Below are 18,254 nucleotides of genomic sequence, written 5' to 3'. Positions count from 1 at the left end.
TCCGTTTCGGACTGGCGCATTTCTGAAGGCGCAACAGCTGCCAGACGCTTCCTGCCAGAGAGAGCGAGATGGAGCGGGCAGTACACGGCCGTTCGTCGTCGTCCGTCGTGATGGAGGGGATTCAAGATGGCCATGGGATGGGATGGGATAGGATAGGACAGATAGGATAGGACAGATAGGATAAGTGAAAGGACTCTCTCTCTCTCTCTCGTTTCCCGCCACCTCACTAACGTGAAGAGCATGGACTGGAGAATCCAGGTTGAGTCCAAATGACTGGAAGTCGAGGTCGTCTCGTAACGGGCTCACACTGACCAGGATTCACTCAACCTGTCACTCTCACTCTGGCTGCCCCTCTTCTCCTCTACTGCGGGTGTATCATCTCATTGAGGCAGCGCTCATTAGTCACTGAGGGTGCTGTGAAACACAGAGGCCGGCCTCCGCCTCCATATCTACAGATACTGCCCATGAGGGCAACATAGGCATCTCAGAAGGCTTTCTCATTCAAGACAATAATAGGACACTACTCGCGACTTGGAGGGAGGTGGTTGATGAGTTTGGCTGCATCTCGAAATGAGATTTCAAGTGAGGTGAAGAGTCATCGACCAGGGTGTGAGCAAAATGCGAGAGGTACTTGCAGCCACGGTCGCGGAAAGTACCGGACAACCTCCAACTCGACTGCGTGGTAGCTAGATGGGGGAAGTCGCTACCAACGCGTCAGTCGCTCGCTCTTGCCATGCCAGCCATGTACCTTTCCTTCCTTCCTTCACTGGTAGGTACGCAGCACGATGTGTGTGTGTGTGTGTGTGTGTGTGTGTCGGACTTGCCACACGCAAGCCAGCAGCCAGGGCAGGTAGGTCCAGCACGCCACTCAAGCTTGTCCAACCCGCGAACACGACGACGGCAAATTTTTTTGCTTTTATCGCCATCGTGATATTATTGAGTGTGATTATGTGGTCATTTTCCCGCATCGCTTGATTTGGCCCGCAGCCAGCTCTTTGCAGACCTCTTCTTGGCTCTCGTTTGTGGCCATTCTGCTATCCTCCATTGCTCCGGGACTTCCGTATCAAAGCCGAAGCGGCTGTGAAGACACAAGAGACACCAAGCTCCTCAGGACACTGTCCCAGAACCGCAGGAAATGACCTCACAGTGGGCTACCAACTGCGGAAGCCCTACTTACACACTACTGCAAGTGACTCTAGTGTAGTGCTATGGGCCAGGCTCTCGCAGCAGCAGCCGGAATCACTAAGCAGCACACCACATAGCCTTGGTCCTGGGCGCCAGCCTCTTTCTAAGCCCCCTAGACTTACTGGACTCTCTGGGACAAGCCTACTCTGGCGTACGGAGCGTATCAGGCTGCTCCTGGGAGGCATACTGCAGTGACGCATAGGGCTCGCATTGCAGTGCTCACGAACTAGCGAGCTGTCTTCGTCAGCCATCCACCTGTGCGCCAAAATTAACCCTCTATCCCCAGTGTTGCGGAGAACACAGCCTTGTTTGGATCGGATATTGGTCTGTTAGCACTGTTCTCTGCTTCGACTCTTCTTACGTATGATCAGAGCATGAAAGGAACGATGATGTCGCACTTCAATGTTACGCGCTCGTAGGGGTCCATGTTCTGTTGGTCGTGGGTTGGCCGTCTTGATGGACAGCTGTACTGGACAACACCTGGCCCGCTCCCCCTGCCGAACCTTGTGCTGGACCGGTCCGGATATGCATCCTGAAAATGATTCATTTTGCGAAAGCCTTGTAAAAAGGCATTATGCAGGGCAAAGATCTCGATGTACGAGCCTTGCCCCTATCCTCCCTGGAATCCCGAAGAGAGAAAACGTGATTTCTATATTTGATCATGATACACTATGAGGGCGATCACGCTGTCAACGTTCAAAGTTGCGTGGTTTCCCCACTTTGTGTTTTGGAGCAATGCGGTGCCTCAGTAAGGTACCTTATACAGTCATACTGTTGAATGCCCGCGAAGCAGAGCACAGCAGGATACCTGTCTCAAGCTACCAAAGGCCAATAGCTAGCTACTGCAGACATGTACGAAGCTGTCGATTTTGTTCCTCTTGAGATTTCGGGCTGGCACATACTATGAACCGGTACCAACCATCAAAGGACATCGATCGACCATTCCCATGGCTCTACAAAGGTCTACACGACGACATGGAGTCGCAGACCAGACACAGAACCAGTAGCCGATACTGCTTTGTGCCGTCTGCCGGCTTTGGTGTCCACCACCTACAGTGATAACTTGGACTCGATCCGGATAGCCTTGCTGTGTTGGTTACAATTCGCGCATGTACTTGACTTCGTCGCCCACCGTAGCTGCTTCTGCAGCCTGCCTACGGTCGACGATTCGATCGGTTTCTGCTGCAGCTTCTCACTAACAGTGGGCCTGGTTTGGGTGTGGCAGCTGCGACACTTTCTGCAATGCATTCACCCCGCCTTGATATGGCCTCTATCTCAAGATAGTCAACCTCCCCACTGGGCTGTTCATCCGTATTCAAGAGCAAGTGTCTCGCGAAGGCCGGGAAATTTCTAGAAACGAGAGACTAAGTGAGAATGGCCCCCAAACCAGCAAGCCCAGCGCTCTCAGGAACGGACAACAGGTCCTTTGTCAAGAGCCTTTCACCCTGAAGCAGTCCGTACCTGGCTGCCTACAGTGCCTGCCAGTTTCCAAATTGCCCGTTTGGTCAGAGTGCACACTGTCCGAAATCACTATTCGACTACACTCTCGTGGGAGATGCAACCCCTGTACCCTGTCCCACATGTCTTTTTGGCGGTATCACAGCCTTCCCCGCTCCACGTTAGCGGGCGTGCTGATTGGTTTCGACGGGCTTGGCCAGCTGGTATCAGTATCCCTCGTGCAGGACGTGAGAAAAAAGGCGGGTTGATTACCACTTGCAAGGCCGCAGATGCACTCTGGCGTGCCAAACAGACAACGTGGATGAACTGGGGATGGATGGGACGGGTGAAGTGACCATCTACTCTATCAAAGCCCGAAGGCATAGCCAGGCAGAGTTATGGAGCTAGGCCCGTCCCCGCCCTCCGCGATGCAGGTTACCACCCTTCTGGGCGAACGTCGAAGATGATGAAGTCATTCCAAGTGAATGTAGGCATGATGGGTTGCAACCGCTTCGACACGAGGCAGACAGCAACGGCAGGCTATGGCAAAGCTCTGTTGGCTTGTAATGTAAGTTCGAGGCTTCTGGGCAAGCATGCGATGTCAATCATCGACCAACATGCTCAGCGTTCTGTGCCCAATACAAGCGGGCCATCATTCTCACCACCCATCAGGTGGTAGCAGCGGCCCTTCTGATCTTACAGCAGCAGCGGGCGACTAAACAACATCCCGCCATGGTAAGATGAAGAGCAGGGATACAACCTCCAGCTCGAAACGATCGTCTCATACGGCCCTCTGTCTCTGGCCTTCATCTACAGCCGAGCTGGCCAATGGGATACCGCATATACGCCTTCTCACCATCCAAGTTGGTTGCGTCTCACGATGAGTCAACTACATCCCAATCCGCCATCACAGGTGTGGCGCCGACCGTCCACCGACAAGGCAAATTGGAGTGAGCAGGTGTTACAATTCGCGAGGCCGCGACTTCGGAGCGTTGTCTTCAGCTGTCCAAATGACCGCAATCAAGGCGGCTGAGACATTTCTAGTCAGCTCCAAAATAGGGGCCTACCAGGCTAAAAACCTCCCGGGGTGTGAAAGGTGCAAGCAAAAGGGGGACTATCTAAGAGTCAATCAAAACCAACAACCATGCTTCCACGCGGACAGAGGGAGATTTCGCCATAAAGATGGACGTAGGAATGGGGCCATGATGTGGCCGAAAACGGGCACCTGTGAACAGTCACTTCGATTTGCCGCGCGGTTCCAGATTGCACAGGCTTTGAGATGGGTGTTGAGCATCCAACAAAGCCTGCAAATCACGCCAGCAAGCCGGCTGAGTCACAGGCGCTTGTGGTGGAATTGGGGGGCCAGTGCTAAATTATGACCGTTTTATCCCGAGATGGGTGATCTCCCTGAAATTTCAGCAATCTCGCATAAATCAATCAGGGTGTGCATAATCTTTTGCTGCCTGAATTCTGGCCAGGCATTGAGCGAATGCTGTTAAAGACCCCCAAGAAGAGTAACACGCATCTGAGATTCCTGGACGATCGACATAGACACTACACACCTAATACCCTATGGTTCCGGCGCAACATGCCTCCAGCTTCCGTAATTCGCAGAATGCTTTGCGCTTAGAATCATCCAAAGCTTCTAGTCAAACTCGCGACTAGATGATTGCCAGGCCAATAGGGCCGTCCTATTGCCTCGTTGTCAGCATGAGTAAGTGAACAAGTGCAGCGCCGCCCAACCCTCCTCTCGGCATGGAGGGCGGGGGGCCGATCTGGACTGTAGAGATCCAGTCGGCCGTGGCGATGCCGACACTCTGGCCCCTTTTGGGCTTGGACAGCTGTGTCAGGACCGCACGCCGACTGGCTGCCTCTATTTCTGCTTGCGTAACATTGCAACTGAGCTGTCCATTTCGGAGACTCCCCAGACTTGACCTGAATTGCACAACACGGCCTGACGGCAAAGCAAGGCGATGAGCCACAGCTCGAGACCTGGGCGACCTGGGCGGCCGAGCTTCGGGGAGATTCCGAGTCCCTCTACCATGTACTCAAGGAAGTGTGACTGTATTCAACAAGATATGAACGAGATCTTCGGTGATCGACTTCGTGTTGGAGCTCGCCCGCCTCACCGCATTCAACAGCCGCACATCTTAGCAAGATCGAGCAGCACGAAAGTGGCAGAAAGGCAAGCTCCAGTGGCCCAAAAGTCCAGCCCCCAACGTGGTGCCCTGCCGTGCTGCCTGCCAACTGAGGCAGCTCCCGGGCCAGTCATTTCTGCACTTTTCACAGGTGGCGGCGCCAGCTGGCAAGGAACCTCGCTCGAGTCCCTGTTAATTGTATGTATGTACGGCTGAGTCACGCGGAGAAGACCTCCAGTTATCGGAGAGACTTTGATACTACGGTCTCGTAGGCTTCGAGGCTTGGCTCAAAGCGGCCTTTCGGGCAAAACATCCTGAGACCTTTTCATAGACCTTGTTGTGATGCGTCCCGTAGGCGGCCGTGAAAGTCGGCCAAGGCTTTGACTCCCATTGTCCAGGTAGAGACTGTAACAACATCAGGATGGAATCAACAAGTCCATGCTCGGCTCGAGAGCCACCAGGCAACCGTTCGGCGACCCAAACTCGACCTTCCAGAAATTCCAACTGGGGTGAGCTAAAGTCATTGATCTGGGAAGGATGATTACACCCTTCGTTCCCACGGCGCCCATGCATCCATCCATGGTGCTAAATCCCATGGAGCATGGGCGGAGGCAAAGATGGTGTGGGCTTGGCCGGTTGGCCGGCTGGTTAATGTAGGCAGCAGCCAACGCCGCCGGATCTCCAGCATCGCCAGGGTATTGTCTCACCACGACAACAACTTACAACCACAGAAACACTCAGTAATAACCGCCTCTCGCGCCGCCGCCCGTAACAGGAAATCCCAGCGGGAAGGTCATGAATCAATACTAATAAGAAGTAACGAAAATTGGATAGATCATGCTCATGCTCAGGTGACTCCCATCCGCCGCCTGGGCCACTCCGGTTCTTTCGATTTGTAAAGACCATTCACTCGTATACGCCGCTCAACCACCAAGCCAAGTGTCAGAGACGAAAGTCTGACCAACTAGTTATTTAGCTAGCTAGCTTTGCCGTCTGTCTCTCCCCGCTCGGGTCAGATCTTGTGAGTTGCTCGCCGTGCCACTCTCACGAGTCCATCCGCGGTTTCAAGGAGATGTCGACGGTTGCCGTAGTCCCGCATCCTGCATGAACCGCTGTAAGCCGCCATGTTTAGAGAACTCGTGTTTCGTCATCACCGAGGGCGCTCTCTTGTCAGAGAATCAAAGACTCTTCAGCCAGCTGACATCAAGTGGATGTTTGCCGCCTTGCCATCTCGCGTGGGAGACATGGATACGCGGGAAAGCGCCACGCTGGTCTCTGGTGCTTTTGGCCGTTACGGTCGTGTAAGTGGGCCAAGGGCCCTCTCGTCAGCGAAGGCAGACATCATCTCGTCATCGTTGACTCCAAGCACCAACATGAACACGCGAGATTCTAGGAGCCAGCTCCCCTGGGGTAGCCCAGCCAGCCTGGATTACAGATAGACTTCGCCGCATTTTCCAAGTCACAACTGAGACGGCTAGTTCGCTCGCAAGGCGAGATTGATACCAGAGATAGGCCGAAGCAGTGGGTCCTTCCTATTGTTACCTGGAACTGGGACAGGTAGAGAAGAAGGATCAAGGAGACTCAGTCGCTTTCGGCTCGTGAATGTGAACTAGGAGTGACACTTGCTCACCGCCGGCAGCGCCCCTCCTCCTTCTCCTTCTCCTTCTCCTTCACGCATGCCCCTAGGTGCTCATCGTTGCCTCCACAGCCAACCCTCGCTTCCTAGGACCCAACCTCCAGGCAGGTAGATGGATACCCTCGTCACCGTCGGCGGGGCCGTCTAGCTGGGAGGAGAGACAGCAAGCGAACGGGTAAGGTAAGTTTTTTTTAGATCGTTAGCATGATGATAAGCGTGTTGGTTATCCAGAAGCTGAAGCGCCTTCCACAAAGGAGGCAAGGCGCGATGCGGCTGTCAGGCTGAATAGCGCAAGTCGAGTCGAGCACACGATTTGCCTGACCTGGACTCCACCAGAGGAAGCACTTGCTAAGCAGCCCGGAGTGTGTTTCCAAACACACGTCACGAGGTGAGGAGAGAAGTCTTCTCCTCTACTAGGGTACTCGACGTTAATGTCTCTCAAGGGTGAAGATACTAAATGTTGAGCATCGTGATACACATCAAAGTCCCGGAGATTCTGTCTGTTGCTATAGGTCTATCAGCTTCCATGAAGTAGTACTTCCTTGTCGAAGAAGTAATGATGCCCATATCGATCTAACACTCGTTACCCTGCGAGTCGTGACTATCATGTTCGACTAAAGTGAGGAGTAGTCCCGGAAAGATGCGAGCTTCGTACGCCATTGTGGCTGTGACCTCCCTGATTCCCGTCTGTGATCCGTTCGCTGCTCTTGGCATCATCGACGATAGGCAGCAATCACCTCCGCTTCTGACATGAAAGCGGTATGTCTATTGCGATGACCGACTTGTCCGGACAAGACGGATCATGCTGTTTTTGACCAGGGAACCGTCGTAGTTGGCGAGTTGATTTGCTTAGGGGGTACTGTTACATGTCTTATTTTTTTCCAACAACACATATTTCGACTGCCAAGGCCGGGCAAAAGAGCAATCTTTGACTTCTATTCTCCATCATAACTAAAGACATCTGCATACTTGTGCCGTCCAATACGTCTGTAGGCTCAACTCTTCAGTTGCAGTATCAGGTGTGGTAATAGCAAGTAAAAAGCCCTGCCAACGAGCAGCTCTCATCCTGCCATGTGCAAAAGATAAAAGTCAAAGTAGCCCTCAACGTCGTAATAGTCCTACAGAGATTCCAGTAACAAAACCCAGAGCTTTTTTTTCGTCATTTCGGCTTTTCCATTCCTTTCTGCCCAAAATCCCCCTTCACTCCAGATCATGAGCAACCGAGAAGTGACTGAAAATGTAAGGCACATCGCATAGTATGCGCAGCCCTGACTGTGGCATGACTTTACAAGACAGGAGGATCAAACTACTGAACCTGCATGTAAGTGCTTGAGTCAATGCCTTCCTGGGGAAACTCCCTATCACAGAGTTAGTACTAATTATTGCAACAGCAAGAGTGAAGACGTACGGAAGAGCGACTTCGAAACGCTTCTCAATAGCCTTGAGCACCTCCTTGTCCTGATCGGTGCTGACAAAGGAGATGGCAAGACCCTTAGTACCGAAACGACCGGCACGACCGACACGGTGAAGATAGGAGTCGGCATCAGCAGGCAGGTCATAGTTGATAGCCAGGTTGATGCGCTCAATATCAATACCACGTCCGAAGACGTCGGTAGCGACGCAGATTCGCTTGTTGAACTCCTTGAACTCCTTGTATCGGCGAATACTGACGATTTGTTAGATTCGATGTTGCACACATACTTGGCAAATGAACTTACCGTTCCTCCTGGCTGACGCCAGAATGGACCGCAATCGAGGGGAAGTTGCACTCGCGGAGAAGCTTGTCAAGCTCGGTAGCACGAATAGTGCTCTTGACGAAGATGATGACCTGGTTGAATTGAAGCTCGTCGAGAAGCTCGTTCAATTTACGGTTCTTCTCGCGCTCCTCGAGGTTGATGTAGTACTGCTGGAGACCGTGCAGAGTCAACTTGGTGTCTTCGTCGACGTAGTGCTCAGTTGGGTTCTGCATGAACTTGCGGCAGATGGGCTTGATCTCATCAGACAGTGTGGCACTGAACATCATGACCTGCTTCTGCTGCGGAGTCGCACGGAAGATCTCCTGGACGTCGCGTCGCATATCTTTTGTCGTTAATATGAAATCAGAGGTCTTGGTAACGTGGGTCGCTTACCGATCTGGTCAAGCATCTTGTCGCACTCATCGAGAACGAAGATTCGAACGCTGCCGAGGCGCAGGTACTTGTCACGGACAAGGGCGTTAAGACGACCGGGAGTTCCAACAATGATGTGAGGATGAGTATCCTTGTTCTTGAGGATCTCGGCGTCCTTCTGGATAGGGGTACCACCATAGAAGACTCCAGTCTTGATGTCGGGCATGTACTTGGAGAAACGGTTGTACTCATTGCGGATCTGGAAAGCCAGCTCACGAGTGTGGCACATGACCAGGACCGAGCACTCGCCAGCGATGGGCTCGACTTGCTGAAGGGTCGTGAGAACGAACACAGCAGTCTTACCGAGACCAGACTTCGCCTGACAGATGATGTCACCACCGAGAAGGGCCTGAGGGATACAGGTTTGCTGAACTGTTGGGCGATCGGATGTTAGATAGATGTCTCGCAAGGTTTAAACGGACGCAAAGTTTCGACGAGGTCCGTCCATCATCGCAGCAAAGCATGAGACCGTAAGGGGCGTATACGCCCACAGCAGTGATATAACCACCGGCGTGGTAATCCAAAATTGTTGATAGATGATACCCTTTCAAATATTCATCATGCAACATTCTCCGTGACGGTGAGCAACGTCTGCCAGAAGACCGTGCCCGTAGGCAACTTTCGACGGCTTGTAGTGACTGGAGTGGTGCGCTCGCCATAGGCGCATTCGGCACTCTCCGAATAGTCGCTCCTCGGGGTGCAACCCCATAATACAATCATCCCATTCTCCGCCGAGAATACCGCTTCCGCGTATATTATTCTCAGTCCAGGACGGCTGCTCTACTCATCTATGGAGCGAGGCAGGCCCTAGATGATTGTGATGATACCACTCAACTCCGTACACCAATGGATTTGATGGCTTGCTTGACTGCTTCATTTGCTTGCTTGCTTGCTTGCGAGATGGACGGACCCTTTCTTGAGGACGATGGAGGGGTAACGCTGGGCTGGAATGATTAAAAGTTCATGACTGACCCTCCGATGGATGCTCGAAACCGCAGTCGGTGATAGCACGAATGAGTTCGGGCTTCAGCAGGAAGTCGCGGAAACCAGTGGAGTGAATGCCGACGTAGGAACCCTTCTTGTCAACGCTGTCGCCGGCCGCAGCCGCGTCAGCCTTCTTGCCGTTGGCAGCGGGAGCGGCATCGTTGTTGGTGCCGAGCTCCTCGTCGGAGTAGTCGATGAGATCCTCTTCAGCAGACATGATGGCGATTGCTTGGTTGGGCGAGGGAAAGGTGTCGTAAAGTGGTCCGGTTAGAAGTGACGTAGGAGTGTGGAGAGACGTAAACAAAAGGCGGGAGCCGCGCGGGATATAGAAGTCGTGGATGATCTGAGGAAAACAGTCAAAACACGTTGGAAGAAGCCTCCTTGAGATAAAGAAGCTGTCTGATGACTCCGAAACGTCGTGGTGGGTGATAAAAGACGGTCGCAATTGCGGGAGGAGGAGGAAATTTCGGGGGTGAGGTGGGAGGAAGAAAGGGCGATGAAGTTGCTGGAAGCACCGCCTCAGAAAAGGTTGCCTCACGATGCTAGCCGGATGTAGACTAGCGCCAGGCCACAACAAGGGGCAGCTGCGAGGCTGTCGCGCACTGGCCAATTGTGGGGGAAGGCTGGCTGGCTTACCGTGCTCTTTGAAATCACATTTAGGTAGCATGCATGCATCAGTCACTCAAGCAGGAGAACAAAGACATGACCAGAGACCGCCAGCTACTTCCAATTACTTCTGCTTCCGAAGGAGATCTCGAAGAAAGGCAATCTACAGCCACCAGTTCTCTATTAGCTAGACTTTAGCCAGTATGGCAAAGTCTAAGCCTGGAGCTGTCCAAAACCGGCCGCTTTATTCTCGGGCTTCTTTTCTCTACCAAGCTGCAACCTACCTGGCAACAGCGCAACAAGAGGCTCCCGCCCCTCGTAGAGCGGACGAGCCACCAGTTATAATTCCTGCGTCTTCTGAACAGGCATCTGGCGGACAAAGAAGAGATGCTGTCGAGGTCCAAGGTGTATCCCGGCGACTGGTCACTGACCTGCGCGAGGTCACCCTCAAAACGATGATGCGTATGAGCCCTGACATGAAGCGGACCATCTGCAAGTTCTGCAACACGATTCTTGTTGAAGGAAAGACATGCTCCAGCATTGTAGAGAACAAGAGCAAAAATGGGAGGAAGCCTTGGGCAGATGTCCTGGTCATGAAATGCAACACATGCGGCCGAGAGAAACGAGTTCCGGTGCAAGCGCCGAGGCAGAAACGGAGGACAACACGTATTGAGGCCACAAAGCATGCCGCTATGTCGGAGCCAATGACTTGATGCAATCGTTACTATTGGTATCATAAAATATCAAAACGGCCACTCTACCAACTGATTCTCGCGCCCGCAAACGTTCCATCGGCGCCATCACTTTCCGTGGACGAGGCGAGGGCCGATTGTCTGCTATCACAATGTGGCATAACCTCCACTTCCAGCCCGGTCCATACGGAGCCTGCAGGAGCTAAGCGTCTGCGGCAAAATAAGCAGCATCTAGATGACCGCCTGGATGCTGACCTGCGATGCCGTAGCCATCCCGTTATCGTGTGCACTGCGCCCCAACGGTTCACTTCGACTGCTGCGACTGGTTCTGGGACGTCTGCTCTTTGACAGACTCTTCACCTAATACTTTACTGGCGGCCATGAACCTGAGGAGGAAGCGTTAGTGAGACCCGAGCATGAACGTCAATAAGACGGCCTTCTTACATTCCGCCATGCCAGCTACCCAAGCCGCGCATGCATTCCGCCTGGACGCTGGTCATACGGAGGAGATTCTCCGTGTCGGCCAGATTGGCTGAGAGCTGAGCTAGCTGTGAATGGAGATGTGTCTAGGAAATGGTCATTCTAAGCTTGAGTATTTGCACGAAAAAGGATGACCTAGAAGTGGTTGAAGGGGGATAAGATACTGAAGCATGCGGCGGCTGCTGGAGCTCGCTCCGTTTGATAGCGTGGAGCATAATCGAAGGAGAGACCTCAAACTTGCAAGGACTCTTCATAGAAATAGAACATTCAAGAAAGCAGACTATGAAATCAACGGTATTCGACAAACTTACCAGCTGCCTCGCCTTGACTGCACTGCCAGACGAACTAGCCATCGACGACCGCGGGGCTGCACCACCGGTGTTTGTGTTCGTGCTCATGTTTCGCGTAGCCATCGTCACTCCTCTGACAAGCCTATTATTGCCTCGGTTGAACACAAAACCAGTAAATTGACACACAAACAGTAAACAGATACTGTCGGCTCCCCCGCTATGGAGAGTTTGATGGTCGTCGGTGGCGGAATACCGATCAACGCGTCGTCGCGTGTTGTTTGTTTCGCTGTACAACAACTCTGACCCCTCACTTGTTGCCCCTCTACAAAGATTCCCCAGCAACTAAAGCCTGGCGTATCTAGACGGGATGCCGAGTCCGGTTCGTCTCTGCGTGGCAAAATCGCTGCTATGTTACTCAATGCCCTGGAACGAGAATTCGACAGACGCAATCGACATCAAGACGCAGGGTTTCGTTTGTTCGGTGTTCCGGAAGAGACAATCCACCCGCGCGCATGTTAAGCTTAAGATGCCGGTAGGCGCATTGCATCCATCGGTACTGGCCCGTGCCCCAGTGCGAACCCCCCAGTGCCCCCCCTACCTACAGCGACAACACAGACATCCATCCGCGCACAGATGTTCACTCACATGCTACACTGGACGAGGCGCACCAGTCCAGGTGAGCCTGCATCAGACGAAACTCGATCGTGTCCGTGGCTTGCGCGCTAGAGGCTTATCTCTCGCAGAGATCAGACCGACGACGTAACACCAGCTGCGCCAACGAAATTACCGAAGGGGCGATTTCGAACTTGTAAAACAAAAAAAGACAGCCAGCATGTCCCTGTTCTAGTTGATTGCACAGCCCGGGCCGTCACGGCATGTCGTAGTACATCGAGCGGTTCGTGGGCTTCTCTTCTTTCTGTCTCTCTCTGTGTGTACTACTCTTGGGCTCCTTATCTTCGGAGAGATCGTCGTGGAAGTCGTGGCATGGGCGGAGCCGTAAACTGCTGTGCTACACCGGGTAGGCCTCGACACGAACACCCAGATGTTTCACATAAATGGCCGATTAGGAAGACGTTCGGGCGTAATTGTCTTCTGAATGTAGATCACCGAAGTTCCTTGCGTAGATGCCGTGGGTCTATTACCAATTGTTGGGTGCATGCATCGGCCTTCTCACATGACATCAAATCTCTTCCACAGTTGAGAGCATGGCAATAGTCACAGGCATCCACAGCATGGAGTAGTAGTAATTACCCAGCAAGCTTTGAAAATAATTGATTGGGACTGATTATCGTCTTCCACCTAACTTCCCTGATCCTCGGCAAGCCGCTCGCTACCCACGGGCAGCAGTATCAGCAGCCGCCAGCCATCACCATCTTTCCTCTGAACCCTGGGGGGGGGCCCTTTGATGTGCATCGGACGTTAGACATTAGGTAGCATCTCCTTTCACCCCTCTCAGGTCCAACCGAAAAAGGGGCAACAGGCGGAAGGTTCACGTCGGTCCACGAAGACAAGGCTCGGTCCCAGGGAGGTCTCTCTCCTTGTATACGACGGGCTTCCCCAATCACTGCTTTCGGTTCCAGTTTCAATGCCATTAATATTCAATCAAACATTCTCTTGCCTCTCCATGCTCTTGCGTGCTGTGTACTCCACCGTGCCTCTCTTCCCAAAGCGTCTCGGTGACCCGTCCCGAGTCTAATTTCCATCTTTACTTTGGGCACCGTCCCCCTCCGCTGCTCCTACCGTCCGTAAATAAGTCATTGGGGCCGTTGCGGTAGCCTTCATGAGAAACAAGTCGATACAAAGGAAAGTAAAAGACAAAACAACCCAAAACGGATCTCTGCCCAAGGTTTATACACAGCTTGACTCTCAAATCCGGCACCAAGAGCTCCACCCGAGCAGGTGGCTCTTAGATGCAAGCAATAGCCCCTGACCCTTGCCTAGGACTCCCGCACAACAACCAAGGAGTAACGCTCAGAAGTATCGTGCTATTATGACAGGTGCGGGTGAACGGGCATCAAGGCCAAGAGACCGAACGATTCTGCTTTTCGATACCGACACGATCCTCGAGACGTGGCTCCAATTATATGCTATGGTGAAGCAACAAAAGAGAAAGCCGAGTCCGGAAGCGCAATGCGTATTACCAGAAATAAATGTATGATGTGATGATGTTCGTCGCGCCAAATGCCTATGTACTCGGCTATCCATTGGAGAAGCCACTAAAATTATGTGTTTGTGTACGCGAGTCCGAAGAATAACCCAAGAAAACCCTCTAGCCGTATGTATATGTCGTAGCGTCCTGATCAGTGAAGAGTGCATGCAGGTGTAGTAGACAACCTCTTATGAGACGGTGTCCAGTCCCAAGGCATGTGTTGTCTCGAGACGGGTATAAAGAAGTCGGCGAGACGAGGTTGTAAAATGCGTAGTCGTGTACGGAGTAGGTGAATCAGATTGCTGTGTCTTTCACTCGCATCCGCCGGTTGTGAAACTCTGTCAGTATGCAGAGTCAGTCAGTCTCGGCTTAGAACAGGAGTGTCTCGGCCGGGTAGGCGCCTCTAACGCACTCCAATCGGAGGGCGAGGACCCAGACTGCTCTGGCTGCTGTGGGCAGAGGGCTCTGATTCAAGATGAGTCGAATCACCACTGCCCGCGCTGGCGCTCGCACTACCAGTCAGACTTCGAACATTCTTCGCGTTTGGTGGTTGAAGGTTGCTCACCCCGACGTGTTGTTCGACTTGCTGCGGCGCAACGGCATTGCCCTGGCCTGGCGGATATCGAGGAACGGGCTGCCGGACGCCATCAGGAGGTGATGGCCGTCGACTTCCGTTCATCCCAGGCCCGCCATAACCATTCGGTGGCGACGGTCGGCCGCTGCCTCCTCGAATCGAAGGACTATACGGGTTTCCCGGCGACTGGCTAGATCTCCGAGGGAACCCTCCGTTCATACCCATGCCATTCATGCCGTTCATGCCCATAGGTGGTCCCCCTCCAGGAGCGTATTGAAGTTCATCTAGACGTGCGGCAGTCAGTGAATTCGTTCGAGACTCCTGGTGCATTGCTCCTCGGTCCACATTCCCATATCTGTTTGAAGTGAATCCCATCAATGGGTCGTCCATAATGTTGTCATGAAGACCGGGTACTTGGTTTGCGATCTGGCTCGACCGATTTCTACCAAAGTTTGGCCGGAACCGACTGTTCCTTTGAGGGTTGGCATCAAACTCCGGATTCTTGCGAATCTGTGCATGTGAGGGAACCTTGCGGTTCTTTCTGGACGTGACACTCATCATGTCGAAATTATCGGGATCAATCGGAGGCCCTGATGGTGCAGCCGCGGGATCGAAGTAATCGTCGTCCTCGTCGTCTTCGTCATACACACCAATACCACCGCCATTACCACCACCATTACGCATTGAGACGGGAGGACCGCGTCTAGGGCCGGGGGGAGGAGGACCACGACGCATCCGCATCTCCTGCTCCCTAAGAGCCATCTCACGTTGCCGTAGTGCGAGTTCGCGCTCTCGCAGTGTCAAGTCATCACCTTGTCCGCCCTCAGGAATGTCGTCGTATACCACCAAATGGCTGAATTCTTCCAGATCCGCTCCATCCATGGAACCCCGCCTGGAAGCTGAGGCCTGGCGAGGGGGGAAGCCGTTCCCCATTCCGTTCATTGGCGGCCGTCCGTAGCCATTCGGGCCACCGTTCATCGACGGAGGTGGTCGTCTCATGCCTGGTGGCGGGCCCAACTGTGATGATCCCCTTGGTCGCGGTCGCGGCATGCCATTGCCGTTTGGCATTCCATTTGGTACGCCGTTCGACATGGAACGTGGAGTCGACTGGGACATCCGGGGAAGAGGCGAGGGAACTGATGGCGAGCCTGGTATCGTTGGAGCTGGTGTCGCTGCCGCATCAGCCTTTGGTCGCTGGCGGTTTATCGTATTAAGATTGTGCAGGACTGCGTAGAGAGTCTCAATCCGAGGCACCTTGATGCCATTATTCTGAGCCAATCGAACGGGCGAGCCTAAATACGTCTCAACTTCCATGGGCCGCCTTGCGATGTAGTCTTGCCACATGATACTGTCGGCATTCGACTGTTTCGCCATATCATCGATGGTCTTCTTTTTGAAGTCTGCGGGAAAGTCACAGCCTTGAGCTCCTGCCAATGCGAGCAATTCATCTATCACATCAGAAACAAGCTGGGATACTCCAACCTTGGTCATCAGCTCCGCCAGGTTTGGCGTCTCAAAAATAACGCTAAGAGGGTGGAAAGCAATCGGGCTAAGAGATGGTCAGCAAGTACGAGAGTGAAGGCAACGGATCATGCTTACCCAATAACCCGTTCGTATTGGTGTTGTCGAATGTTGGGCGATACTTTGCAATCTACTTGACCCGTGCCTAAGGTCATCGCCAGGGCCTGCGCCATGTCGTCCTGTATCGATGCGGGAATGTTCGCGTTCTTGTTGGCGGGACCGACCCAGAGCTCTGTCGAGCCCTTGTGTTCGAATTCGCTCTGTCCTAGCTGAGATAGTTCTGCGCCGGAAACGAGCGACAAAACCACGTTGGTCGGAAACCGTTCTTCTATCGCAGACTCCACTCCCAACGTGTGGGTGGTATTGATGAGGATACATGTGTGCTGAGGTGTAACGACTGAATCGATGACAGAGGCAAGGTCGTATACATCGGGCAGGGCCTTGATGCAGAGAATTACATAGTCAAATGCACCCTCTTTACGGCTGGCCGCTTCTTCTGGTGTCTTGACCACTGTGGTGAGAACGAAAGTCAGTGATTGTTCCTCTAGCGAGAACCCAGCAGCGATTGGGAAGACCGAGACTTACCGTGCCGTGGCTTGAATCGCTCATTGCCAAATTCTTGGGACCTAGAATACAGGAGTCAGAATTCCGAGTGGTCCATTCGGGCGACTTGCTGCTTACTTGAACGAGATGCCATACTGAGCGACATGCTCGTAGCCGGACTTCCAAACGAGGGTGACGTCGCATGCGTTCGTAGCCTGAAGCCGCCATGACAGAAAGGCGGAAACCGGGTTTCCACCAACTGAACACACATTCATTAGCTCACTGTCAGCCATGTCGACTTGTCAATTGAGGATGCATGTGCAGCAATCCCCAAGTGCGAGAAGGGTAAAACGAGCGTGGGGGGAGACGGCGACGAGGAGTGAAAATGGATTGTAAGACGAGGGACGGGGTTTAAAGAGAAGTCCCAACGCTCCGAAGAATGTAGTTGTCGCACTTGACACAGGAGAGAAATATAGACGCAGACAACACCGCCAGAGCGCTTGAAGAGTACAGGTACAACGAATTGGAAGGACCTACCTGATAGAATCTTGAGTCGGGGCGTCATGGGTGCCATGGTAGGAGACCCAAATGGGGGTTAGTGGGCTGGCGGCCAAGTTTCGAGACTGCGGTGCTGCAGCAGTGCCTCTGAAGGAGCTGTGCTCACTCTCGCGATCAGCACTCTCGGAAGATTGGCTCTGCGCGAGGTAGCCTTGTACCACACACTTTTTTGACGCGCGAGAGCACGACGCCTCCCTTTTGTGGCTTTCGGGTTCCCGTCCTTGTTCCCCTACAGAGCCGGACTCGACACCTGCCTAGCCCTTCTTCCTCCTTCTGATGGTCGTGTGCTATTGTTCCTCCTTTTGTGATTGTAGTTTTTCTTTCTTTCCCTATCTCGGCCTTCGTCCTTCGGGAGCACTGGAGGTTGTGCTAAGGTGTGCAAAGAGAGGTGTGGGCTGCGTTGGCCTAGGGGTGTTGCGTCTCAGAGGCCGAAAATTAGGACTGGGCTGCAGATCGGGAGATGGCGACAGACCACAGACCCATCCGGTACACAGGCACCTTTTTTCGGTGATGCAGCGAGCAAAGAGAGGAAGGGTTTGATGCGCCTTCAGCTTGACGATTGGATGCAGCGGGTGGCGGGAGAAAATCTAAGCCCAAAGCACGACAGTGCAGCACCGAGCTGAGAGCAGAGAAAGGCAAGAGATTAACGAGCGTGACGCCTTTGGGTCCGGGCAGAACGGTCGTGGCTTCGTCGGACGTGGCCTGGCGTAGTTGAGATTATGGAGAAGCAAATGGTTGGACTTGGATGGCCAGAGGAGGGATCCGGAGGCTGGTATTTGGGGCTGCCTTGGACGGGCGGTGATAGGCCCACAGCAAGCAAATAGTAGACGCACTGTCTAGTCCCTTTTCGATCGTGTCAGGACGCAGCTAAAATAAGGAGCGGATGGGCGGGCGAGATCCAGTTCGTCGTAGCGGTGGTAGTCGTCGATTGATTGATTGATTGACTTGACTGATAAAAAAACGGGCGGCGACCGGAAAAGCAAAAACGAGACACATACAGAAAGATACGCGTGTACTGAGCGAGCCCTTGACCTCTGCGCCCCCCAGTGCAGTGGTGAGGAATGGACGAGCGGAGGGATGTGAGGCAGAGATGGGAGGATAGAGCGTGTTTTTCGTGGGACAACAACGCAAGAAGCTCGTCGTGCAAAAAATAGAATCGAGGGATTGGGGAAGAAGGGGACCAGGAGCCGGACAAGGAAAATTACAGACAGCGAAGCACCAACAGCACCAGCACCAGCAGAGCAAATACGGTACCGGACCTCAGGCAGGACCGGACTGGACAGGACAGGACAG

General features: G+C 53.3%; 2 protein-coding genes across 2 annotated transcripts; both read right to left on the bottom strand.

The window, feature by feature from the left end:
* Nucleotides 1-7,702: 7,702 nt before the first annotated feature.
* Nucleotides 7,703-9,765, bottom strand: UCRPA7_5410 (putative atp-dependent rna helicase protein; the record flags this gene model as incomplete). Its single annotated transcript, XM_007917957.1, has 5 exons — nt 7,703-7,754; nt 7,805-8,062; nt 8,115-8,475; nt 8,526-8,936; nt 9,537-9,765. The coding sequence occupies 5 exons, from the start codon at nt 9,763-9,765 to the stop codon at nt 7,703-7,705; spliced, it is 1,311 nt and encodes a 436-aa protein (XP_007916148.1).
* Nucleotides 9,766-14,440: 4,675 nt separating this feature from the next.
* Nucleotides 14,441-16,696, bottom strand: UCRPA7_5409 (putative 2-dehydropantoate 2-reductase-like protein; the record flags this gene model as incomplete). Its single annotated transcript, XM_007917956.1, has 6 exons — nt 14,441-14,505; nt 14,561-15,090; nt 15,640-15,888; nt 15,939-16,371; nt 16,446-16,486; nt 16,542-16,696. 6 exons carry the CDS (start codon nt 16,694-16,696, stop codon nt 14,441-14,443), a joined length of 1,473 nt encoding a protein of 490 aa, XP_007916147.1.
* Between the last annotated feature and the right edge of the window lie 1,558 nt (nt 16,697-18,254).

Source organism: Phaeoacremonium minimum (assembly GCF_000392275.1).
Source record: "Phaeoacremonium minimum UCRPA7 unplaced genomic scaffold PA7_03_scaffold_413, whole genome shotgun sequence".
Taxonomy (NCBI): domain Eukaryota; kingdom Fungi; phylum Ascomycota; class Sordariomycetes; order Togniniales; family Togniniaceae; genus Phaeoacremonium; species Phaeoacremonium minimum.
The sequence above is the reverse complement of the archived record's forward strand: the minus strand, read 5'-3'. Positions and strand labels throughout refer to the sequence as shown.